Source organism: Drosophila ananassae, chromosome 3L (assembly GCF_017639315.1).
Source record: "Drosophila ananassae strain 14024-0371.13 chromosome 3L, ASM1763931v2, whole genome shotgun sequence".
NCBI classification, from domain to species: domain Eukaryota; kingdom Metazoa; phylum Arthropoda; class Insecta; order Diptera; family Drosophilidae; genus Drosophila; species Drosophila ananassae.
In genome coordinates, this window is record NC_057929.1 from 13,744,459 (window position 1) to 13,769,603 (window position 25,145).

The window sequence follows — 25,145 nt, forward strand, 5'->3', positions numbered from 1 at the left end:
GTCAGACGCCGCGTCAGCAGAGGATATATTTTCCACACACGTGAATTTATACAAATTTAAAAGGACTCCGGTCTAGAAATAATTGTGAAATTGTTCAATTTCCCGGCCAGACTGCCAGCCAGCTGGGAAAACACAAAAAATCACGTACAACAGGGCAGGTCACCTCGTTCGTAGGTAGAAGCGCTAATGGAGTTAATTGTGGGCATTATCAAGAATGTTTGGCCCGGCCCAGCTATGTCCGAATCAAATTAAATTTCAAACAATTGTCAAATAGAAATTCCAAGGCCGGAATTCAACAATGCTGCATTCCTGGCGGCTTCCTCGATGTCCACTTAATATGCAGCCAGCAAAGAGCTGTAAATTAAATGGATGACTCGACGAATAGTTCAGCCCAGACCGCAAACTGGAAAATTACTTGGAGCTAAGCTAAGCAGATGTCACAATGGAAATAGCTCACTGCCGGAAAATAGATAATAAACATCCCCCGAGCCCGAGAACAACAGTATATTGTGAGGGAAACTGGACAGAATCGAGAATTTCAAACTTGTTCTGTGCGGACTTGTAGAAGCACTTTGACGAACGTCAGACACATGGTAGCGTGGCCGAGCGGTCTAAGGCGCTGGTTTAAGGCACCAGTCTCCTCGGAGGCGTGGGTTCGAATCCCACCGCTGCCAAGTGGATAATTTTTTGCTTATTTTGTTACTTTATTGAATTATTTGTTCTTTCTGATCGCTCTAGGTAGCTGCCAAGCGGAAGACTTGAAAAAAATCCGAAATAGAATGAATTATCACCTCCAAAAACAGCGAAAGATACACTGCATACTTACGGGCAACATGTTGCGTGGTTTTTTTTCCTCTTTTTACGTGTTTATGATTCGCAAGTGGTTCTGGCCCGCAGCTCAGGAACATCGTCGGGCGATGGATTGTATCTTTAAGACTATACTTCACAGGATCATTTCTGTAGTCAGTCTTCACATACTTTCACATTAGATGAAAGCTAAGCACACCCGCGTTGATGAGGTGAATCGTTCTATTCGGCAGCGTGAGGATTTGTCCAGCGGCCTTTGTGGTGTGGCGCTTCGGTGTCCGCATCCTCCGGGTCGTCGGGCTTCGATGATCGCTCGGTAACACGAATAGAGCGAATTCTGAGTGGTGCTCCTTTTTCTTGAATAAATTTGATAACAATTATAAGTATGAATGGAAATCGCAACTATCTGTGGCAACACATCTATACATTTTGTGTCTTGCAACATTTTTTATCATTTCATTTTCAAAGCTTTGCAACATGTTTTCGGTCCTCCCTTCCAGAAAACTTTATTAGAAATTATGGAATTAAATGTGTATATTTATTTAGGAACTACATTTTTTGTTAGTTGTTATAATTAATGATTGTGTGCCCGCCCTTAAAGCTTTTGCAGTTTAAAATAACCTAAATAAATGGAAGTCCTCAAAAATGTCAATCCATCTAGTCGGCCAAACTGCTTCTGTTAAACGGCAGTAATGTTCGGTTCCCTTCAGTAAGCGCGTTTTGCAAAGCAATTAAAACAGTCCTTGATGAACGACCCTTTTGCCGCCCCGGTTTGTTGCCAGTTTCAAGTGTTTTTGTTGCACGTTGACAGTCGGTCCGGTCCGCTGGTTGGAGGGGGCGCTGCCGGGAAGCAGGAATAGCAGGGCACACCCTAGACATTTTGAAATATTTTTTGTTGTTTCAAGAGCACTCCCGTGCTTAAGACTTGACACTGAGTGGACGGGGGAAAAAAAAACTGGAAGTTTGTAATCAAATTTTCGCTAATGGGTGGGGGAAATGGGGGAGTGGCGCCTCTAATTACTTAACGCGCTGCATGAATGAGTGACCCTTGAGCGAGGGCGTGATTTTTGGCTTAATTCAAAGTTGCAACGATCTCAATTAGTGGATGATGACTACTTGGAAGCGACTCAAGTGTAATGTCCTTGGAGAACTTTTCCGTGTTCGTGTTTTGGTTGTGGAATTTTCCCAGCAGCTCACATACGTAGTACGTACATAATGCCGTAGTGCATAAATATTTGAGAAGCTGCTGCTATGTTGCACGCAACAACAATTAAGTGTTGCCTAGTTTTTGTCAACTGTTCCATTTGGGTCCCTACCCACTCGAGGGTCTCGTTTTTTTGGTCCTTTTTGCCATTTCTGTTTCCAAAACACTCACAACACGTAGTGAAAATTTATTTAAGCAATGCAAGGCAAATACGAGTGAGAACTTTGGACAGTGCGGGTCATAGCTATAAAAATTGTTCGACTGGGGATGAGGACTAAGGCAGAGATGGTAAACCGATGTAGTTGAAATCCTAAGAGATAGGCTCACCTAATGTATTTATTTATTTTTGAGCTTATACTTATACTATCGAGAGACAGTGTCTTCCGGTTCAGTTTGCTTACGATTCTCGTATTTTTTGAGTGCTTACATAAAAACACATTTGAAATGCGGTTAGGAAAACAGGATGAGAGGCGATAGAGGTCGGCGGCGGGGGAGCAGGAACAGCAAGCACAGCAGCAGCGGTACCGGCGACACCTTGGGGCCAAAATTGACATCATCATCATGTTCCTGAGGGCCAATCGATGATGATAATGACCATTCGATACTGATGGCAATGCGGCTGATGTCGTAATTGATGTCTTTGCGACATGCTTTCCCAAAGTGTTTACGTTGGGAATTACCCATGTGTGTGTTACTCTATGGCTATGTGTGTGTGTGTAGGGTATGGGGGCGTTAAGCCACGCCCCCAGCTAGTTGACAGCCTGCCGTTTACGTGCACTTAATGAAATGTGCCCCAAAATGGAAGCACGTACCGGGCATCTATTTAATGAGCCCAGCAAGAGGTTCTCCCCACGAAAATGGGCCGGGAAAATGGTAAGGATACGATGTACTATGTAGCATATATACATATATCCTTACATATAGAGTGTGTGTGTGTGTGTGCTGAGCTCATGAAATTTTTAAATGTCGCAGCTAAAATTCAATTTAATTTGCAGCTGAAAATTCGGTTGGTATCGCTGTTCGGCTGACAGGATGCTCGAAAAAACTGCATTATTCAATGGCACTCACACGTAAGCGGCTCAAAAGAACCTCCCTCCCGAAAAAACTCCCACCCCTGCTGCGGCTTCTGGAGACCGCAGTTTAAAATTCATGTGAGCTTTTCAACAATTTCCCCAAAACAAAATGCGATTAAATGTGCGGAAAATGCTCAGCTCTTGTTCTCGGTTTTGCTCACTTTCAGTTCTTGTTGTTGGTTTTGTCCGCAAAAGGATAACCCACAATGGTAAAGGCAACGTCTTGTTTGCACATGTGTCGCTAGGGGGTGCCAACCCCTGAACAAAAGTCAGAACGGAAGTCGAAGGACTCACAGCCAAACACACTCACAAACAAATGCCTAAGGTGCAAAAATGCGTTAAACATAACATGCTAATTCCTGACGCCTGCAGCTTCAATCTTTCACCTGGCCAGGGCATCCAGGCCCCCAAACCATTTGCATCCCAGAATCCCAACCACACCAGACTATCCGCCACCCCTTGGGGAGCCTAGAGTTGAGCAGCTCCTGCTGCAGGACTCATTGGGTATGTAATATGAGCGTTTTGTGTGCCATTTGCTGCTAAAGTTTTCTCCTATTTTCTGCCATTTGCCTTCGTACTATAGTGCTGTTTCTACCTTCCAGAGGGTATTAAAGATTGGTTCAATTAGGAAATTTAAATTTAAGAATAATACTTATGTCTTATTAGATCTCTTTTTGAACAAGTTATTTCCAAACTTAAAATAAAGCTAAAACTTAATAGTAAGTGGAACTGGAACTATTTTTGTGATCGTTGATCTCATAGCCCTGGTAAAAAATCAAAAGCTTTTGAGCTTTTTCTGATATTTATTTATTCACGTGCTTATCAGTTGTTTTTTGCACTCTCCAAGTTAAGATCTATTTTTTTTGGCAATGCAGAACGCCAAGAGTGGAAAGCCAGCGTCCTTCAAATACGGACCAGCTGTCCGGATCGGAATTGCTGTCCTTGTGCTTCACACGGTGGGCTGGTTGGGCTGGAAGGCCGTAAATCAGGGAGCGGACTCCAAAGAGGCGGCCAAAACAGCAAATGCCAAGCAAGAAGAACTGCGAGCGGCTCTACAACAAAAGTGACGTAATAAGGAGAAACAATTGTAATACTACATATTAATTATAATTTAATATATGTAGGTAAAAATAAGAAAAGACTGAATGGTTTATAATTAAAGAAAAGCATGATAATAGCAGCTTATAAAAAGCTTTTTTATATAAAGCCAAAAATAAAAAATACCAAACATCTGATCAAAATTAAAACCAGAAATATAAATTTCCATGTATTTATAAAAAATAAATTGGTAAATAAATAAAAATGAAAATACTTTAAATAGAAATTAAAAGTTAAAAGATAGTAAACAAAAATCTTACAATGAATAAATGATATAGCATATAAAGAGCAGTATTTACTCTCTCGGTTTCGCCAAAAGCTTTCTGGCTTCATGTTTTCAAATAAAAGCCAGGCTTTTTTGGAGCTGGGCTTAGTTGCATTGATTCTGAACCCCGGAACAGAAGCTATAATACTCTCAGAAGCCTAAAATGTTAGCCAGATTGATTCTCCTCATTGGACTGCTAATGCTAAGCTGGCAATGGGTGATTGCCATGCCCCCTCATTCTCCTGGGGTCCCAAAGGGTCATCCCCCACTCCCTACGGACAACAACACCTATTTCGTGCAGTCTATCTTAGAAACTCATCCCAATTGCCGGGACGGAACTCATCTAACATCCAACAACAGGTGCCGAGCAAATGCGTAGACCAATTGGCAAGATGTTTGGAAACCAACGAACAAAAATGAGCAATAATATAATATTATTTTATATTATGATAAAATAAATTTAAAAAGTTTATTAACTTAAAGCTTAAAATCAATAAACAAAGTGTGTGTCTTAAAAAGTTAAAAAACATATTTATTCCTAAAAATATGACAAGCTTATGCTAGTTTTCGGCAGTGATTTCCATTAAGAGTGAAGTTCTCAGGACAGTTTTTGTCCACAGATAGAAGATGTGCCACAATAAGAAGGATAACTATTTTAACAATATTCACTGGCATCTTGAAATACTCTCCGGTTGCTGTATGCTTGAAACTTGATTACTTATTAACGATCTGTCGCCGGAATAGGTTATTTTCTATTTCATAAATTCAAGAATTTCCCTGCTTATCAAGCTTCATTCAGCTTTTTTAAGTATTGACCCTTTCAGTTACTAGCTGTCTGTTCATTTCGTCCGGCTCTTGTGATGTAATTGTTTTTATGAAACGCGTATTTACAAAATCGTATTAAATGATTTTCTGTTTAATGTGAATAAACTTTAAAATTTTCCAAGAAATATAGTTAACTACTTCGGAGTTTTGGCGTTGGCGTTTTATTTTATTAAATAAAAATAACGTACTATTTTCCCAACACACAAAATCGATCTCGAATGCAAGGGCCCATAATACTCAATATTAATAATAAAATTATACAAAATATTTCAGCTCTCCAGGTCAACCGTCTCATTTCGAATATATAATGAGTACTGAATGTATGGCAAATTTATTGCAGAAAGGGTGAATGATAATTAATTTGTTGCACCTAATAATTTATTTTAAATTGGTTATGGTAAAGTATTATGATTTTAAGTTGATATGCTTGTCTTATACAGGAGCTGTACATGAGTTCCTTTCCCTACTACTACCATTTTTTACAGATACTTTGACAGAGAAAAATAATCTTTTCTGAGCGATTGTTTTTACATTTTATTAATTTATAAAATGACAACAAATAAATATTTTGTCAATTATGAAATGACAATTATCCAAACGGTAATCCGTCTGGACAATTCATAGACATACTTCCTGGGGGACAATCTAGTCTTTCTTGGAGGATCATAATATACAAAATGGGAATCCAGATGAGGCATTTCATCTTTGAAGACGTTTTCTTGTTGAAGACTTGGTACGAAATTCCAACTGCCTTTTTCTGAAGGGTGGCACTATAGGTTTAGAATGTATCAGGCACAACCAGACTTTAAATATATATCCATATTTATTCCAAGAATTGATTCGTTACCGTTGGTTGTGGATAAAATTTTAGAAAATGTATTGCTAATAAGATTAGTTAAGCTTGGTATTTAATAAAAATATATTTTTCATTGTGGTATCATTTTATTTTATGCTTTTATAATGGATTTATTAAGGCACGCATGGATATGGGTTTTCTCGTGCATGACAAGGAAAATTTTTAATTATGGACAAAATAAAAACAGTCGCTGTAAGAAGTCCTGTTATTATCTTCATGTCTGATGAATCTCCCTCTGAATTTGAAAGTGGAATAAATCTCTAAAATCATTTCATGAATTACTCAGCCACGAAGAATAAAATATCAATTAGATTCAGTAAATTGGATTCGCAATACCTAGTGTGACGCATTTTTGTCTTTTGTTTTTTTAGCAAATGAGCTCATTATACTTCCCGTATTACATATACAATGTTATCAGCATTTCTTGGATTTTAATTATAATTATCTGTTGTTTTGACAACTCAAATTCGCACATTTATTGGCCCAATAAAGTATTACAAAATGTACAAATATGACACCAATTCCAGGATGACGTGGCGAGTTCCTAAAAACATTCTATGCTGTTTTCCGGCATCGATTCGACATCAGCTCCGTGCCGTCCTTGCACTTTGGCTCCGTATCGAAGAGGTTACGTTCATTCACGGATTGCGGATTGATATCTGTGGCATCCAACTTGGGATCGGCTTGTGGTACCCCCGATCCTTCTGGACGGCTCAACTCGGGAGACAGGAATTCTTGGGTTTTGAAAAGGTCGTTGAGAGTGCTTTCCACATTTACAGGATTGGAATTCTGGCCAGGCCTCGGCTGGATCGCGGTTCCCTGTGGCTGTTGCGCACCAGGAACAGGTTGAAGGGTGTTTCCTGGACTCCCAGCTCTCCCAGCAAACTCATCCTGACCAGGTCGTGGTTGAAGCGTATTGGGTGTCTGGAAGTTAAACTGCGAAAAGTCGTCATCATTGCCCGGGCGGGGCTGAAGGGTCTTCGGATTTCCAGGCGTCTGTCCCCTACTTGGAAGTCCACCAGGAGCTTGGTTGGGATTTGGAAGAGGTTGCTGGAAGTTCTTTTCTCCACTGCCAGCTGGCTGGAAAGTACTTCCGCCACTTCCAGGCTGTGGATAATTGGGTGAACTGTTACCTCCAGGCTGTTGGTTGGCCCTTCCTCCAGGTTGTCCTCTATTTCCACCAGGTATCTGACCAGAGCCTATTCCATCTTCACTGTCTGGTTGGCGGAATCCTCCAGGTCGCGGGTAAGTGGGTGAGCTATTCGCATCTGGCTGTTGGTTACCAGATTGTCCTCTATTTCCACCAGGAAACTGAAAACCGGGCTGACTGGGGCCTGAGTTCTCTTCACTCTCGGGCTGCTGGAATCCTCCAGGAAAGTAATCAGGACGGGGGTAAGTTGGTGAGTTGCCGGGTAATTGACCAGGACGGGGATACGCGGGTTGATTGAAGCCAGGTTGTCTCGGATTGAAGCTTTCGCCACTGCCAGGTGGTGGGAACCCTCCTGGTGGAGGATAGTTTGGCCCTTGTTGTGGGAACTCAAACCCGGGCTGTCCTCTGTTGAAATTTCCACCAGAACCATAACCATGTCCATAATGGGGTCTAAAGCCGTGGCCCCCTCCATAAAATCCGTCAGGCTGTCGATTTCCAAAGTTTCCTGGCTGTTGATCTGGGCGATATCCTCCTGGAACTTGATTATAGGGATTTCTCGGAAAATATCCTGTTAGCTGAGGCTGTGGCACTCCAACTGGACCATATCCTGGCCAGTTCTTATTGTTATGGTATCCGTGATCATGATGCCCGTGATGGTGTCTAAATAAAATGATTTAAAATTCAAAAACAAAATAATCTCTGGCTAATCGCACTTTTAAAGTGCTATTTTCGTTTCAACTCTGACTGAGTATAAACCCTAGTTACCTCCCATGACCCCGTGGACCGCTTTCGCCACTTCCTTCGACGTAGAAAGGATTCTGGGGATAGGCGCCTGCCCTTTGGCCAAAGAAAGCCATGGTCAACGCCAAAACCCATCCCAGAGATAAGAACTGGGAAGACATTGGTTGAAACAGAGTCAGTGGTTCTATCCACCAGCGTATTTGAATATTCGATTAAGACTGAAGCGCACTCGCCGGCTTGGACAGTAATCTAGCTGGGGCAACGAATGGATTCCATTTATAAAGCCGAGCTGATAAGATGGGTTCATGACACCTGATAAGGCAACAATCGATCTGCGGAGCTGCCAACAGAGGAAAAACAATCCCTGGAACTGGAAATGCAATGAGTCACGAAGTGGAGACCACACTGTAATTAGTTTGCTTTACAAGGTCTAGACTTTCCCATTGTGTTTCTCCGGCACCGAAAAGTGCCATTTGTTTTGTGTTTGGGGGGATTTTGGTGTTGTTTTTTTCAAATGTTAGTCTCTGAAAGTTGTGTTGACTAATCACCGCCAAAGATTTCGCCTATCTATCACTAGCACTCGTTGTATAAGTAGAACTATGTATATTTTAATTTATTGACATTTCTTGATCTTAGAATCTACACAATACTAAGCGGCCTTTCGACAGCGTTGGGCATGCAGCTCGTAGCCATCTCTGCATTTCTTGTCAGTGTCGATCAATATTCGATTTATTATGATGGGTATAGCCGTGCTGTTTCCATTGTCTTCCTCCTCAGTAGTTGGCAGAACGGTGGGCTCTGTGTTTCTGACTGTTGAGGTTGTAGGTGCCTCGGTTGTGCTTGTAGTTTTGGTCATGTTGGCTTTGGGATAGTGAAAGTGAACGGAAGGACTATCCTCGTCCTTGGGAAACACGATGCGATCGTCGCCACCGGGTCGAGATCTCGCCTCGATGGCCAGGAGCCCCAAAGCCAGACAAAAGATGCAGAGCATCAGTGGGTTAACAGCATTCGGCATCATTTCTATCTGGCAGATGCGCGTTTGGTTGCTACGACGAAGCTTTTCAGACTGAGCGTTGGTGGGCTATCCGGTGATCTTTCCATTCTCACACCGATTCCGATTCCCATCACCATTCCCACTCCCACTCCGACTTCCACCGAAAAACCAGACAGATAAACTGTGGGAACCCACAGAGCTGGCTGGAGCTGGAGCCCGGAGTGAATTAATAAGGCGAGAGGTAATTTTTTACTCTCCCAAAAACGCAAAACGTAAACAAAGCATCAGAGCAGTTGAAAAGCTTTTCGCATATACCTGTACTAGTCTACACTGGGAGAAAAATAGGTAACTATAACATGCGCTGTTATTTCACAGCTGATAAGAATTTAATATAATTATTGGTTTGATTTGAAATATTGACAAGGTTGCTGCTGATTATGTATTTATTTTTTGCATCACCCATTTGTCTGTTTCAGTTTTATTTGCGTTTCTAATTGCATGTCACTATTTGTTTACAGAATATCACTTTATTGTGGCTTAGGCGATTTTGCGACAATGTCCCTCGCTTCGTATAGTCCCTTCCGGACACACTCTTTGGGTCCCCAGCGTGATTCTTGGCCCGATGACCACACTTGGCTTGGAGTCGGTTAGATTGTTGGCATCCATTTCATCCCACAGGGGTTTCACTCCCATATTCTCTTCCTTGGCGAAGCTTATCATTTTGGATTCGCTAGAAGGAGCCTGGCTCTTGTCATTATTTTTCTCATTTCCAGCATTCCTGATGGATTCGATTGCATTTCTGGTTTCTTCATTAGCATTTCCTGGTCGCTCCGACCGGTTTTCGCTTTCCGTAGCTCGCGCCCAGCCCTTCCGCATTTTCGCTGGCAAGACCAGGCTGATATTCATCTGCCTTATCACCTCCTGGAGTTCCATCTCGATTTCCCGCTGCCGTGACTCCACTATGATAGCCATCGTCCCATTGGGGCCGGAGTCCGAGGGGAAGATGGCAAGCCGATCGCTTGGAAGTCGAGCTGCCAGGTTTAGGTCCAAAACCAAAAACAGCCAGACAAACAAAAACACAAGCTCCGGCCGGGGGAGCCGCCGTGTAATTGCCATCGCAATACGATTGTTTTTAGTGCCAATGAGTGAGTATTTTGCAATCCAAGCCCAGGTAAACACGTTCACGCTCGCCAATATCGGACTCGAGACTGAAGCCCGGGTCTCTGTCTTCGTTTCTGTCTCTGTCTCAGTTTCAGTTTCAGATTCATTTAGAAAATCATTCAGAGAGACAGTAGCCGGAAAAAGAGACTTGTTGGCTTGTTAGTTCGAGCTTCCGTCGAGAATGTTTGTTTTGCCGATAAGACGAACAGGAAAATAAATAAAAACCTCATATGCAATTAAAAATAAACCGAGTGAATCGGTAAAGGCGACTTTTTGCATTTAAAATTAGAAATAATTGCGAGCTTATTAGATGCTAAAATATGGAAGTATTTACTCATAAGGATAGGTCAGTTAGAATCGGAAAATAATAATAGTACTTGGGGCCTTTAAAAGTTAAAAATACTTTAAAAGATTGACGTAAAAAGATTCATATTTCATATCCTAAGTGGTTTGCTTTTTATTTTTAAGAAGCCGGGGGTCTGTAACCTGCCTAATAAATGTCAGCAATTTGGGCCAATAATTTTGACAATTCTATTGTCAGTCGAGGCAGGCCACATAAGGCAGGACGGCCAGGAGCACCCCAGTGACACCACCCACACCGTCATCATCATCAAAGTGCCAGGACGATGATGCTCTGGGGTGGTGGGCATAATTTTCGCGAAGTAAAAAGAAAAGAAACTGAAAATTGAAACATAAAAATGTCATTTGGCGGTGGGTGCGTGTGTGTATGTGGGTTAAATACTGGAAACCTTTTTTTTTCGCCTGTGTACTACATAAAAGTACATTAAAATAATGCCTGTTTAGGTCACAGACAGCTGAGGCAGGGCCAAAAGGCTCGTAGAGTCATTTATTTATGACAACCACCTTCCATCCTTCGTCCTCCATCCTCCATCCTCCATCCTCCTGAAGACAATGCAAAATTTATGCTAAACAAGAGGGTAGAGATTCGAGGGGTGAAATCTTTAATTGCTGGGGATGGAGGTCCTTGAGGTTATATCCTGACAAAAGGACAAGGCTTCCGTGCGGCTGTTAATCAGTGCAACTTTCGGAAAGTAATCAGCAAATATTTGCACAGTTTTGTTGCGATTTTCTCAACCATTTTCTTCATTTTCATAAAAGCTGGGTTTTCTTTTTCTCCGTTTGTTTCTGAATGTCTGAGGCATTGTTTGCTTATGGTTTATTATTTATTTCCCCCCGAAATGCAAATTGAAATCTATCATAGCCGATCAGATTTGCTGTCGGCCAGCCTTGGAAGCAAAAATGTGGAGGGCCCTTGTAGCAGCCATCTGCCTTATAAGGCTCCGGCCACTTTCACAATTGTCTTGGCCATCGAATTGTAATGGTTGATCGAAATCGGTCAGTTGGCTTCAGTTATTGTTGGCTACTCGGCGGATACGAACCACCTCTACGATGGCATCGACGAGGACTGTATTATTCTGTCTATTTTTTTACATCCTGGTCCTCGGAGCCCTGGCCACGGACAGCGAAATTGTGGAGGCCATGGATATTAAGGTTGAAAGCGCAGCTGACCCTAATGAGACGAGACCTACGGAGACCTGGCAAGAAAGTGGAGCGATGCAGGTGAAACCCTACAACATCCTGGAGGCCAATTGTCCGCAGGGCTATGTCCTGGCCAATAAACACTGCCACAGAAGAGTCTAGTGCCGCCAGTTGTTAATAAATTTCTTAAAAAAAAAGTTCTTCGAGTTTTAGTGGGTCAGTTGGAAAGATTTTCACTTAAGCAAGCTGCATTTAAATTGAAATATTTATCCAAGCACAAGAAATTAAAGTCCTTAGCCTCTCAATGGTGAGATCCACATCAAGTGTATTAAGCCCAGCTAACTGGCAAGGGCCCTGGCATTGCCGCCTCTTCCCTCTGGCTTCTTCTTGGCCATGCCAACTATCAACCAATATGTTGTGGTTGGCTAAATGTCCAACCTGTCCAATTGCTACCTCCCCCAGCTTAGGTCACCTCTGGGACGAGGTGACTCCTTGGCTGACCGCATACATAATTTGCGACATCAACCGCAAAATGCGGCCGGACAGGATACCCACTCCAGGTCCAGCTCGAGCTCCGGCTCCAGCTCCGGCTACAACTACGACACTGACTGATATGCAACCCGGAGGCTGTCATTAGTTAGAGGTCCATTAACAAAAATGCAACCGAAGGCAGCTGGCCGTGTTGGCTGTGTTGGCCGAAACGCTATTTACAGGTAGCAGCTGCATTGACAGGACCCCAAAAACAGGACATGTTAGAGGGCCCGGAAATTTGCGTATTAATTCATGAGATGGCTATGAAATATGACTACACTCGAGGGTTCTCCGCTGAATGAGTTAATTAAGCGTCTCACAGAGAGAAACATAATTTGGGCTAATTTATCAGCTAAATCCATGGTGTGGTGTATGCAAATTTTGTTTGAAGGACCTGTTTTTGGTGGCGGTTGGAAAAGCAAATATTTAGCCTAAAAATGGAGGCCCAACATGGCAGATTCATTACAGAATGGATCGAAAATATAATAGGTTAGTGGCTGTAGTTGTTGGAGCTTCCATGAAACGTATTCCAAACGCCGAATAATTTCTCTGTGTATTCTCTTTATTGGCCAAATAGGCTTGGGGCCTCACCGCTGTTCGCCCAGCGGATTTTCCAGCCACGGGTAGACAGAAGGACACTTGTCGCAGACCGTCATGTAGCGGTCCTCGCCGGTGGATAGCTTCTGGACATGACATTGCACTGCCCGGCACTCTGCTTCCGGTAGTTCCGGGCAATCCTTGAAGGGAGCTCCCAATACAGGACGCTTAACATACTCCAACATTCGGGAAATTCCGGTGAAATAGACGTCGGGATAGGTGTTCAAATGGTTGATGAATCTGCGGATTGAAGGTCAGCTTACTAGAATTTTTAAGGTTTTGTAAACTAACTTTTTGAAGGCTCCAAAGTGACTGTGTCCTCTTGAAAACCACGCCGCATGCAAATACATTCCAAATGGGGCACGGCTACCTTCGTAGTGGCGGTTGAAGTTCTCCAGCATCCAGTCGAAGAGGTCGTCCACATTGTCCTCTGGCGGATAAACACACGCATCGATCATGGAGCAGCTGTAGCCCTCGGTGTCCGTCCAGGTGACCATTGGATTAACCCACAACCCGGGAATCGAGGCCTCCGGGCAGGGCCCGATCTGACAGTCCTGCTTCGATTGGTAGTCCAGGGTGTAGGGCCACATGGCAGGATCCTTGAACTGCTGGGTAGGCCAGGAACTGTCGTAGCTCAAGCCCAATCGACGGGCCGCCTCAAAGGTGTTGTTTCCGGAAATCTGCAGGAAGGGAAGCCGCATGCCATGGACATCCTTAGGATCCACGTTGGCAAAAGCCTTCAGCATCTTCATCTGGGCCCCGAATTCGCGTTCAATGGTGGCCACATCCGCGGACCGCCAATAGTCGGTGCCATCGCCGTGGGTTACCGAATGCAGGGCAATCTCATGGCCCGCCCGATAGAGGGCATTGACACGGACGTAGTCGGTGTACTCGTGCGAAAGGAAGAAGGTTCCGGCCGCCGAGCAGCCATCGGGATTGATCAGTCCATCGAAAAGCAGTTCATACTGGGCGTAATTGACGGCATTGATGGCATCATCGAAGGTAATGGTCACGAACTGGGAGATCAGAATCGGGTCTTTAGATTCTAGTCGGGTAAACTATAGACTATGTGTCACCTGAGGTATTTCGCTTTCCTTGCCCTTGAACTTGGAACTGGGCAGAGTGGCATCCGAACAACGACACTCGGGAAGCTTACAATTCTCCGGCCTACAGGGCTGGGCCAGAGGGAGAACCTGCTCCTTCTGCTTCTGCTTGTTTTTCTGTTTCTTGGACTTGGGCTTGGCCTCAACCGCAAAGGCCAGGGCCAAGAGCAGGCCCAGTATCACCAGGGTCGAGTACTTCATGCTGGCAAGGCAGTAATGAACTCCTCCTCCACTTCTGCATGGAATGGCCTCTTATAACCTCCGGAGAAAGGTGGTAGTATCTTATCAATGGGATAGAGGACAGGCGGGAGTAGAGACACAAATATGATTTACTTGTTCAACATAAGAGAGGGTGTGTCTGAATTTAAGGTGGGGCTTCTCCAAAGCAGCCCATCCGGACCAACCACTAGAAACCAAGTTCGGGCAACCGAAAAACAGACAGGAACAAAACTTTCAATTATGAACAATCTTGCCAGCGATCGGAGAAGTGGCAAAGTTTGCCTCATTAGCATAACCAAGGAACTTAACAGCTGAGATTTGCTGCCGAAGTGGAAAACTTTTCACACTTGCTGCCGGAGGAGAGATCGCAATCGATGGCTCAGACATGGCAGAGCTTCAGCTTCTGAAATTATGACAGTAGTCTCCGAGTCCCCCATGCCTCGCCTCTTTTCAAAATGCACTTCAAATCGTAAACAAGTGCTTCAGGAAACTTTTCGGGGAAGGAAACAAAGCCTGGAACCCGAAACCCAAAACTCAAACCCCAGCCAATCAAAGTGGCAAAAATCCAGCAAAAACAGCAACTGGAAAAAGTCAATACAAGATTGAGGGAAAATCTGAAAATCTGAAAAGTAGTATAGTATGAAGTACTCAAGGGAGATGTCCGGAATCCGTAGTCCACAGTCCACAGTCCGCAGTACGGACCCGGACCCGGACTTCCTTCCGTTCTCCGGCACTTTTTGGGGTGCACACGCCCCGAATGCGATTTGGTCACGTTCCGGGGCGTTTCCATCTGGGTGCTAGGTGCCTCAAACTTTTCCTCAAAACGAACAGCCAGCTAGCCAACCAACTGGCACCGACAGCCGAGAGCTTTCCCTCGGAAAACTGGCCGGAAAATGTGGGTGGGTCGCCGCCCATTCGGCTCAGGCTCCGGCTGTTGTAGGGGCGATGTTGCAACATGTTTGAGTGAGTTCGATGCGAATTACGGGGCATGAGTACGGGTACGAGTACGGGTTTTACGTCACTCTACGGATTCTAATGAAGATTGAAGCTGCTCTTTGGTTTATTGAATCCTGATTGATCCCGAACGAGTGGAGTGTTCATGCATCTTCTCTCATTAGTGGCAGCGACACTATGCGAAGGCGGTGAGGCGTAAAATCAAAAGGACACCCACCCACCCACAGTAATCCATCCATCCTTTCATTCAACACATGTGGCTTAATCAGACCTCGTCACGTGACTGAAACTGCTTTAAAATGCAAATTTCTCGGAGGCTAATAAAAATGTTACTCATATGCGTGGAAGATTTCCCAAGTGCCGGAGGGGGCCAGAGCACGCACGGCTGCCTCGGAAAACTATTCCGAGGGTTGCGGTTTCGCCTTCTTTCCCAGTGCAGGTTTCAGGGTGAGGGTGGGTGAGCAGCAGTCCTCCTTGTGTTTGCCAATTTTCGCGATAATCACACAACTAATTTGCATAGCACTGAGACCAGCAAATCTGGGCTAATCAAATCAGCCAAAACGAGAAAACTCAATTTGCGGTAAGGGTATTTTAATACCCTATACAAAAGGGGATATGGATTTTATTATTCACTGAAACCTTAAGGCATCAAACAGTATAAATAGGCAGAGTATTCAGACCTCATCATATTTGAAATCCTTACCAAATCCCAACCCAGCCCTCAAGTAGATCCCAGGTCTTATGATAGGCTGCTGTCCCATCCATCCAGCTGTTATTGCTTTGATGGGGACTATGCAAATCTTCTCTCAGTCATTGCCTGGCATTACATTTCAGATTATTTTGGAATTCTAGCAACAGTCTTGGCAAAGTAGGAATTTCCTAAACAAAAATAAAAGAAATAATCAAAATTCGAAATTAGAGAAGGATGACGCACAGGACGCGAGGAGCAGCTGGAGCAGGAGAAGCGGCCTTACAAGGAGGAGAAGCAGGCGGAGCAGCAGCAATACCAGGGGGAGTAGTACCAGCAGGAGAAACATCAACGAATGCCGGAGAAAGGATAATCATTATCAGGAAGGAGAGCTTGTCGAACTGGGATAGTGAGAGGGCAGCTCGCTTTTTCGGGGATTTGCAGGTCAATGAGGTCCGAACCATGCACTATCTGGGCCTGGCCTATATGGTCTTGGCCCGACGACCCAGGTTACAGTTGAAAGTGCCTCTGGCCACCTTGAACTTCGACGACGGAGCTGCGGCAGCCGGGTCGGGGGAACGTGGCGGTTACGCCCTTCAGCTCATTTTTACCTGCCCGGCCAGCTATCCGCTTCAGGTGCCACATGTGGAAATTGTGGAGAAGCGCAACATAAGCGATGCCTTGGAACAGGCGCTCCACGAGGAGATTGCCCAGACATTAGAGCAGCACCTGGGTCTCCAGATGATTGTTCCGGTGGTGACACGTCTACAAATGATGATGAACACGGAGATGCGAAGGCCATCTTCGCAGGATTAGCTTTGTTTTTCTTTAAGGTGCATCATAATCATTTATCTTTGTCCTCCTTGCGATGTGAAGTGCAAATTCAATATTCCCATATAAGGTGTGAAAATAAATGGGATCCTTCAAACCAAAAGGGTTTTATTTTATTTTTTGAAGGTCCATAAGCAGAAGGATTGAAACTTTAAAGGTCTGGCTGGGTGTTCGCAACTCACGCAGAAATACGTGACTTTTGGCCTTGACTGGCGGACACTAGGTACTCCTCCTGATGCTCCCTCTTGTCCTGGCTGCTCCTGGTCGCCTGAAGTGGGCGAACAATGTTAACACGTGCAGGACGACACATTAATTGGCGACTTCTACTTAACTTATCTCCGGCTAGCCAGGACTCTATTTTTTTGGCTTTGCATGTTCACATATCCTTCCTGTTGCAGCAAAATAAAAAACACCGAAAAATGGCAAGTGGCACATAAGGAATAAGGAGCTAGTCAGACTCCTTGGGGCGCTTCCTGTTGATCCTTGAGCATATAAGAGCGTCCTGCCAAGCCGGATGTCTCTGGGTAATTTAGATAGCTGCAGTTCTTGTTGCCGCCGCTCAAAGTTGCATAATGTCACTTCCAAAGTGACGCAGGGCAAAGGACACCCACATCCACACTCACACACATGTGCAGAGACACACAGGACATGCAGACATCTTAAAGCAACGATAAGCTGGCGACGATTTTTATGAAATACCTAAGACTGCAGTCTTTTCCTCACAATCTTGTTTGCTTACAGCTTTTATTTTTATTATTCGGCCGACGTCGTTGCCTTTTATTTTTTATTCTTTTTTTTTTTGGTGCTTTAAGTCAACATCCTTTTTTAATGTGACTGTGTATGCCCAAAGGATTTGTGCGTAATGAAAAACTGTCACACCCCACATCGACAAAGGCTGAAGGACGAAGAACGGACGTCTAAGCCATGTCGCAGGTATTTGTGCAGAAATTGAAAAGCGCTAGGACCCGGAACACGAGCATTAAAATGGCAAATTTGTTAGCAGGACTCAAGCGAGGACATTTATGGCCAACAGACGGCGACGACAAGGATATAAAAACAGCGACGCCTTCGTGATAAGCGCATAAATCAGCCAAAAAGGATAAATGTATCCCTGAAAGCTTCACTCTCAGCGGACAATTTTTAAATCGAATACTGATGTTTTAGTTGATTTTTTTTGGAAATAATATGTGCAACTATTTATCTAATTTGTGAGCGGCAAGACTCAAATCCTGCAGTATCCTTCAGAACTATATGCCCCATAAACGAAACACCACCAGAATTTCTGATACGGCCAACCAAAATAAAGTCAAAAGGATATTCTTCCCCCTCATTGCTTATGCCTGAACACGAAGCAAATTCAAATTACAAATTATGTTTTCGTCATTGACCCGGATGGCTTTACGAGATTCCGGAGACCGCCCTTCGGCTTCTCCTTCTCCCCTATCCCGATGGTCAATGTCCGCGCGGTGCCAACTATTTAGTTTCCGGTTTTAACTTGCCCCATAAACCGGGCATTATGTGTCCGCTTTTATGGCTTCTAGCGGCGTTCCGGCTTCATTGTTTCTTAATAATCCGGCGAGCGTCTTCGGAGTGCACACGTCCTCGCATTAAGGATGTTTATGGGCCAGACACTGTTTCCACAGGGGAGTCTTGCCTCCGCCCACCACCTAGTTGCATGCCACACATACTTCCGCCGCCGCTGCGTTGCAGTCATAAATGCGCTTAATTGGCAATTTTTGTGTAAGCGTGTTGAAATTTTTATACCCCGCCCGGCTTGACTCTACCAAAAGTTGCAGTCATAAATAGGAAATATGTTCCTGAAGTGCCAGCTCTCTCGCCTCCCCGGTTTATGGAGTCGGTGTGGGTGTGGGTGTGGTGTCCAGGTCTTTTATGGGTCATGCATGAATTTGCTGGGATTTATATGCCAGATACATGACCTGGATTCTTATGGGCCACAACCAGAAACATTCCGCAGGCTAATCAAAAGATATTTTAGCAGCCGTAATAAATGAATTCGCGGCCACAAATGGACATCATTACTTTTATGCTAGAAGGCATTTATGCGAATAATTTTATACGAATATTAAACTAATCAAATCTAATAGGTAATGAATTAAAGACACATTAAATCAGTACGCTTCTCCAATCATATTTTACTCTTCCTTACTTTTTACAAATTTTATTCTACAAGAAAAATTTTGAGGTATTGATGTTAGAGCACATCTATAAGGTAAGTAAAGGATTAAAATTTTTATTTATTAAAAGGAATAAGGATCTCCTTACCCAACTCTTCGGCATCCTGAAACAAACGCAGCTCCTTTTTCATTTGCCTCGCCATTTGCTCCACCAAGGCTCTAGCCTTTGTGACCATTCGGACGATCTGCTGCCGGCCACGTCCCGAACCCTTCAATCTCCCAAACTCCGTGAGCATCAGAAGATCCAGGAAGTCCGGAAAATTCCTCTTCTTCACAATGCGGACCGTTGGTGGCGCTTGAGGGTACTGATCCGGGCAAGTGAAGAGCAGTGTGCACCCGACCCGGGGATCGGGGCTTCCCACCTGATCAAAGTTAGAGGACTTTACGATGACTTCGACTTTGAAACGCGGCTCAGATTGGACAATCCGTACAGGGTAACCCAAAATTTCGAGGGTACGTAGCTCAGAGCTTCGCATCTTAGCATCAGACTTCTGGACGGTTTCATGATTCATTTTGATGTATGTAATTATTGAAATTTACAATGAGCTCAATACGAAAACGGTATGATACAGGATTTAAAAATATGCTTGGGACTCCAGAAATTTTGACAAGGCAAACAAATAAAACCAGAATTTTGATAAAAATAAAATGTATATACGAAGATATAACAGAGTATTAGGCATAGGATTATTTCGTCAAAACAAAGCTAGAAAGTTGTTACATGTCCTGCGAAAAAAGTGGACTCCTTATCAATGATATAAAAGGCAAAAGGATGAGTTAAGAGAAAGTATTTCACTTCATTGAAGGTATGAGTCAAGCTGCCATTACCTGAAAATAATAAATTAAAAAGAGAAATATATAATATTCGAATAAATTACCGACTTCTGTTGGCGGAGGGCCAATGCCTTGTTCCTGAAACTCAAAAGAAACCACATGTCTCACTCCGGATATCTGAAAAGGGGCATTTCTTTGCAGCAAAGTGGAAAAAGACTTGCTACCCACAAAAATCTGTTTAATGCCGATTTTCTCCAGCGCCGGTCTTAACTCCAAGTCACAGCGGACATGAAACTTGGGAATGCCCACAAAGACCTCCGCCATAGAGAGCCCGGTCGTCAGGTCATGAATATCCAGCTTGGAGAGCTGCTTTTCCAGGTCACTCAGTCCATTAGGCTGATTCGGCTTGACCAGGAGCATGGACAAGTTCCCCTTAGAAAATGGTAGAAGCAGGGCGGTGGCCTGTAGTTTTTCCAGGTCGCCAAATGCAAACTTACTGTCCTCGTGCATCATGGGAACATTGATTGTCCTTTGACTGCTGACTCGAAATTCTCGGTCGTAGGTGGCCCCCGGATTGAAGGTGCGCTCCCAACTGAGATTAAAGTACATGGCGTTGACCAGAAGGCCCATGTTGTCCGGCTTCCAGTAGGACTCGTTGATTACATCGCCCATCTGTTCGCCCATTTCCCTCTTGTAGAATTCATTGACTTTCTTTAGCTTCTCGGTATTAAAGGCGATATTTTGGGCCTTTCCCTCCGTATGCCTCATAAACATTCGATACTCATTGGACATTTTAAGACTCTGTTCCACAAAAAAGCGAGTCGTGCTCTTGGCCACCGGGTTATCCTGCCACAGCATGTTGAGGATCTTTTCAGAGTCCGGCTTGTAGTCGGACAGCTTTAGGCCCTGGAAGTGCAGTGCCTCCTCTATTTGATTTGACCCGGTATTCTCCACTCCCACGTAAATATAGAGCATGCTGGACCGAATCATTTCGGTGGAAAAGATAATGTTCTGATCGGGAAAAGTACTAACAATCGCTTCATAAAAGGCATCATTGATGATCAACTCCACATGAGCCCAAGTTTTCGCGATTCCGCAGAAGACCAGTAGTAGTAACTTCATTGTTTGGCTAAGTAATCGGAACTGGTCTATCATATAAAATAAATTTCTTAATTTGGAACCATATAATTGGTAATAATTCCATAGAAATCGCAATTACTAGAGATGGTACATTATTTTACAGGAAAATACAAAAATATTTACATTAATCTCTTGGATTTCAACAGGTTTTATTCATCGAATTTTGAACATTGATTGTTGACTCTGGACGGGAGTATAAATCATTTCCCCAACCCCTTTGGATGCCGCATCCTGTTTCCCAGTTCATTGAAAACCCATAGGCTGGTGGTGCAAATTGAAGCTGTCCTGGATGTCCTGAGGCCGAGGCACGCACCAAGTTAAGTCCGTAGACCCATACCCGACGCAGATTCTATTAAAATTGCCTGTCATTGCCGTTGCCTCGGCATCGTTATTGTCCGTTCGTTCTCCTTGAATCCTGGGCTCCTTAGAACCCGGGACTGTGCCCTTTCCTTTATTTTACGTTTTCTATTTTTTTTTTGGGATGGCAGACATGCTTAGTCCCTTGGACGACAACGACGATGGCGACGTTGTCTTCTGGCAGGACCATTATTCTTCAACAACGTGCATTATATTATCCTTTGGCTAAAGGCATTTGTATGCTGGTCCCGGGCGCGAATTGCATTTGGGATCGGGTGGCTTTTTGGGTGGCATTTGGGTGGTTTTCGGGCTGCTCAGCTCTTTGGCCTTTCAGCTGTCGTCAGTGCAATTTGTATTGCCGCCCGTCGGTGGCGTTTGTAACTTGTTTTTTATTGGTTTTTCCGTTTTAAATTTCAATTTGGCGCCCTGTAAGCAAGATGTATGTACACGGCCTGAACGGCTAGACCTGCTTTAGCCCTATCCCCCTCGATAAGTCCGATGCATTTGCTTTTCTTTGGATCTGCAGAGCATATGTTGACATCGCCAGGTGCGCCAACGAGGAGCGATTTATTTGCGTCAGTGCTACCGGGTTGACAGTGTCAAGGTGTTGCAAGTTGTTCTTGTTACTGCAGTGTCTTGACTGCTAACTGAACTCTCATTCATGGGGGATGGAGTCAAAATATACCCAGTCCATTTCACACTTCAATTACAGGGAGAGAAAATACCTCAGAGCTTTTCCTTCCATATGTCTTGCTTGCTGGCCCTCTCAACACTTTTTTGAAAAGTTTTTCTTGCAGTGCCAGGTTATTATGCCATTAGGGTCTAGGGGGTAAGCACATTTTATACCGCATTTAACCCAAAACATGCCACTTAACAGAGAGCATTTATCAATTGGGTGGCAAAAGGGGAAGTGTGAGTTTTACCCAAACCTTACGTGATTCGCCGCCCTCGCATTATCAGCCATCGCCCATCAGGCAGCATCATCCTTAAACGTGTTAACCGCCCGCCCCTTTTTTTGCTGGTCTCCTGCCTCATGCCACACGCCCTCCCATGCCACCACATGACGCTGCACTCTGTACGATTATCGAGCGTTTCCGTTTCCGTTTGCTCGGCTCGTTGTGTGGCTTTAGGCCATGCCCCGAAAATTACATGCCTTTGTTTTTTATCTAATGCCAGGCGGCATTATGCCTAACCCTGGGTCTTAAGGTCCTTTTCGTTTCTCCTTCTCATTCTTTTTAACATTGCTTTTTGCCCCTGCCATGCCCCTTGCCTCTTCACATATGGAGGAACGTGTCCTGGAGAGTTTCCTTGAATTCAGATGCGCAATTCGATCTTTTATCAGTTGTCATCGTCGGCAAATTCACACATTCGCATGGGCATTTGTCGCTCTGCTTGATTTGTGCCATCATACCCAGCACAGTGGGTCGAAAACATGTACATTTTAGAGAAATTTAAAAAACATTACAGAGATATCTTACAGGAGGTTTTCTTCCCACTGTACCCCACTCACAGGATTACTCCAACTCCGTTTTATTTCCAGAGAAGCACATTGTTTCACGTGCCATTTCGCAGCTGAAATTTGAACTTTTTCGAGCACCCGAAGCAAAAGAACTAAACGTATTTGCAAATCCAGAGACTGACAGAAGGACACGCTGGGCGGACGGATGGATGGATGAAGATGTGTGCTAGATGCGTGCCTAAGTGTTGTGTTGCATTTACATGCGATGGCAATACAATTTGTGTTCGAGCAATGGGGGAGTTACGTATGTCCTTAGGTGGGATCTGATGGGGTGGGGGATTGAACAACTGGCGTTGAGGCGTGAATTGGATACGCACAAATCCAATGAAGCATCAGGAGAATCCGCAGGATGAGCCTGTATATGTCTGTGTGCGTGTGTATGGGGCATATTAAGCAAAAATTAGCAACAGTTGTGGTCCTGTCCTCGTGCGAGTTCCATTCCCGAATATGTCAAGTTAATTTAATGTAGCATGAAAAGGGGGAGTGGAGCATGGTGGGTGGAATCTATCTATACTGCGCCAGCTGTGGCGCCTAAATTTCCTCAGACATCATGTGTTGCCCGCCTACGTGCAATAATTTGTGCAATTACTTGGCAAATTTGTGCTGTCCTCCCAGCCCAACGACGTGCCACGCAAACACCCAAAAAAAAAAAACAAGAGACAGAACCGAACCGAAAAGACTAGAAAAAATTCTCAAATAAATTATGCCCTCGGCATTCTACAATTCTATTGCCAAATTCTTCTTTTTCGGTTTTTTCTTGCGTTCGAAATTATGCATTTAGTTTAAAAAACATGTGGAGCATGTAGAATAAACTACGTGAGGGGCATAGCCAAAAATTAAAAGCCAATGGCTTAGAAATATTGAAATATTTACATAGACGACGGAGGAGTAGGAGTCTGAGGAGGAGTAAGGAGGAGTAGAAGGAGGTCCTGCATCTCTTTTGGAAATTTTGTAATTTTTCAGTTCGCCGACTTTCTGGCTCATAAAAATGTCAAATCGTTTACATACACGTCACTTTTGTGACAACTACTTGACAGACATTAATACACTTAAGCTGCCTGGTAAGAACACGGGCATTATCCTTTAGCCAGCATCCTGCTAACCCCCACATCCTCACACCCCGGAGCCGCCACATCCTTGATCCCTTGAGCAAACGACAAGCGGATGCGATGGCGGCATGCCAACATAAATGACATAATATAATAAATCAACAGCGAGAGCAGATAGGAAAATAACAACAAAAAATTTGCTTAGACGACGAAACTCACATGAAGAAGTATTCTCCATCTCTTTACTAGCTCCGATGTCTATCTCTTTCGCCGCTCAAGATGTCAGGGGAGTCGCGTTTTATATTTTGTGCCCTCTTAACAAATTGCTTTTGTGCAAATTTTTGTCACATCCCAAAATACACACACACAGCCATGGACAAGATGGTAGAGCCAGCTGGGACATCCGCCCGCCATTTTCCCCAAAAGCTATTTAACTTCATTAGTGCATTTTTGGATGCTTGATATTCCACTTTTTTTGCCTTCAAAAGCCAAAGGGATTTGTCCACTTGACCGGATAATCAGGACATGCAATATGAGAAATCTATTTTTGAAATGAGTCTATCAAACAGTGAGAAAAATATATCACAGTATGGCTCTTTTAGGATGATTCAAATTTTAGTCAAGCATACTTTAGGGGGCAAAGTGAAAGATTCAAAAATTAAGTTATTTTCTTTAACAACATCTTATGTTAACTCCCAAAACCATCAACATCTTGAGCAGTTTATATTCACATCCTTCGACCATGCATGGTTCATTAGATTTTCGCAAACTATGACTTGGCTTTTTTGAGGGCTTCCTGCATCAGGCCGTCATAAATTCTAAATAAATAGATTTGTCATAAATTTTTCGGTGACTGCCATACAGCCACTTTTTTTACTTTTATATATGTAGAAATTTTATTCACATGATTAGCGCACTGCTACCCAAATGGCAGCTTAATCTAATCGTCTTATCAAAATTAATAACAAAACTATGTCTAAGCGGTGCTTAGGGCAAGATATGATTACAGGAAAGAAATAAAATGTGTTTGGTGAAAATTTTAAGTCAAGATCCGGTCTGGTAGGTCTTGAGGGTGAAATCTTTTTAATCTTCTCCTGACTCTTGTTCGTGGATCAGCATTGTTAATAGCTGCGGTGCCAAGTCTATTGGCAAGGCTGTTGGGGTGATCATTCAATCGTTGCATATATTTTTGAGAAAGCTTTTGCAGCTTGTCTCCGATTTTGGGCACGTTGAGATCGCGTTCAATGTCTCTTGTTCGGATGAACCACGGAGCTCCAGAGATCCTTCTAAGGGTTTTTGCTTGTAAAACCCGGATTTTATTTAGATGGGTTTTGGCAGCGATACCGTAAACCTGTAGCCCGTAGAAAAGGCTTGGCGCTAAAATAGATTTGTAAATTTGAACCTTGCATCCTAGCGTAAGCTTATTGCGTGGAGCAAGTAACCAGGCCATCCGAGCAACTTTGTTTTTAAAAGAATTTTGAACACATGTTATATGTCTGCCAAAAGTAAGTTTT

At 43.8% G+C, this 25,145-nt stretch overlaps 9 protein-coding genes and 2 non-coding genes across 11 annotated transcripts; 5 read left to right on the forward strand and 6 right to left on the reverse strand.

Moving 5' to 3' along the window:
• Positions 1 to 592: 592 nt before the first annotated feature.
• Trnal-aag lies at positions 593 to 674 on the forward strand. Its single transcript has one exon. It is a non-coding gene; the product is annotated as a tRNA-Leu (tRNA).
• Positions 675 to 932: 258 nt separating this feature from the next.
• On the forward strand, positions 933 to 1,153 carry LOC6508182. The gene has a single exon (XR_046138.2). It is a non-coding gene; the product is annotated as a small nucleolar RNA U3 (small nucleolar RNA).
• A 2,728-nt stretch (positions 1,154 to 3,881) lies between these two features.
• Positions 3,882 to 4,965, forward strand: LOC6496260. Its single transcript, XM_001960523.4, has one exon. The coding sequence runs from the start codon at positions 3,954 to 3,956 to the stop codon at positions 4,149 to 4,151; it is 198 nt and encodes a 65-aa protein (XP_001960559.1). The 5' UTR covers positions 3,882 to 3,953; the 3' UTR covers positions 4,152 to 4,965.
• A 1,614-nt stretch (positions 4,966 to 6,579) lies between these two features.
• On the reverse strand, positions 6,580 to 8,269 carry LOC6494310 (collagen alpha-1(III) chain). Its single transcript, XM_001960524.4, has 2 exons — positions 8,044 to 8,269; positions 6,580 to 7,938 (listed from the first exon to the last, which is right to left on the reverse strand). The coding sequence occupies exons 1-2, from the start codon at positions 8,178 to 8,180 to the stop codon at positions 6,684 to 6,686; spliced, it is 1,392 nt and encodes a 463-aa protein (XP_001960560.2). The 5' UTR covers positions 8,181 to 8,269; the 3' UTR covers positions 6,580 to 6,683.
• A 338-nt stretch (positions 8,270 to 8,607) lies between these two features.
• LOC123257301 lies at positions 8,608 to 9,037 on the reverse strand. The gene has a single exon (XM_044715921.1). The coding sequence runs from the start codon at positions 9,035 to 9,037 to the stop codon at positions 8,669 to 8,671; it is 369 nt and encodes a 122-aa protein (XP_044571856.1). The 3' UTR covers positions 8,608 to 8,668.
• LOC6494308 lies at positions 8,608 to 10,369 on the reverse strand. The gene has a single exon (XM_001960526.4). The coding sequence runs from the start codon at positions 10,127 to 10,129 to the stop codon at positions 9,551 to 9,553; it is 579 nt and encodes a 192-aa protein (XP_001960562.2). The 5' UTR covers positions 10,130 to 10,369; the 3' UTR covers positions 8,608 to 9,550.
• On the forward strand, positions 10,249 to 11,842 carry LOC123257302. The gene has a single exon (XM_044715922.1). It carries the CDS (start codon positions 11,585 to 11,587, stop codon positions 11,834 to 11,836), a length of 252 nt encoding a protein of 83 aa, XP_044571857.1. The 5' UTR covers positions 10,249 to 11,584; the 3' UTR covers positions 11,837 to 11,842.
• Positions 11,843 to 12,749: 907 nt separating this feature from the next.
• LOC6494307 (chitin deacetylase 8) lies at positions 12,750 to 14,139 on the reverse strand. Its single transcript, XM_001960528.3, has 3 exons — positions 13,879 to 14,139; positions 13,094 to 13,818; positions 12,750 to 13,042 (listed from the first exon to the last, which is right to left on the reverse strand). Exons 1-3 carry the CDS (start codon positions 14,104 to 14,106, stop codon positions 12,793 to 12,795), a joined length of 1,203 nt encoding a protein of 400 aa, XP_001960564.1. The 5' UTR covers positions 14,107 to 14,139; the 3' UTR covers positions 12,750 to 12,792.
• Positions 14,140 to 15,883: 1,744 nt separating this feature from the next.
• Positions 15,884 to 16,700, forward strand: LOC6496262. The gene has a single exon (XM_001960529.4). It carries the CDS (start codon positions 16,004 to 16,006, stop codon positions 16,580 to 16,582), a length of 579 nt encoding a protein of 192 aa, XP_001960565.1. The 5' UTR covers positions 15,884 to 16,003; the 3' UTR covers positions 16,583 to 16,700.
• A 2,030-nt stretch (positions 16,701 to 18,730) lies between these two features.
• Positions 18,731 to 21,165, reverse strand: LOC6494304 (serine protease inhibitor 42Dd). Its single transcript, XM_001960531.4, has 3 exons — positions 19,671 to 21,165; positions 18,881 to 19,620; positions 18,731 to 18,820 (listed from the first exon to the last, which is right to left on the reverse strand). The coding sequence occupies exons 1-2, from the start codon at positions 20,719 to 20,721 to the stop codon at positions 19,499 to 19,501; spliced, it is 1,173 nt and encodes a 390-aa protein (XP_001960567.2). The 5' UTR covers positions 20,722 to 21,165; the 3' UTR covers positions 18,731 to 18,820; positions 18,881 to 19,498.
• On the reverse strand, positions 18,810 to 19,304 carry LOC6494305. The gene is made up of 2 exons (XM_001960530.3): positions 18,881 to 19,304; positions 18,810 to 18,820 (listed from the first exon to the last, which is right to left on the reverse strand). Exons 1-2 carry the CDS (start codon positions 19,302 to 19,304, stop codon positions 18,810 to 18,812), a joined length of 435 nt encoding a protein of 144 aa, XP_001960566.1.
• Positions 21,166 to 25,145: the final 3,980 nt, after the last annotated feature.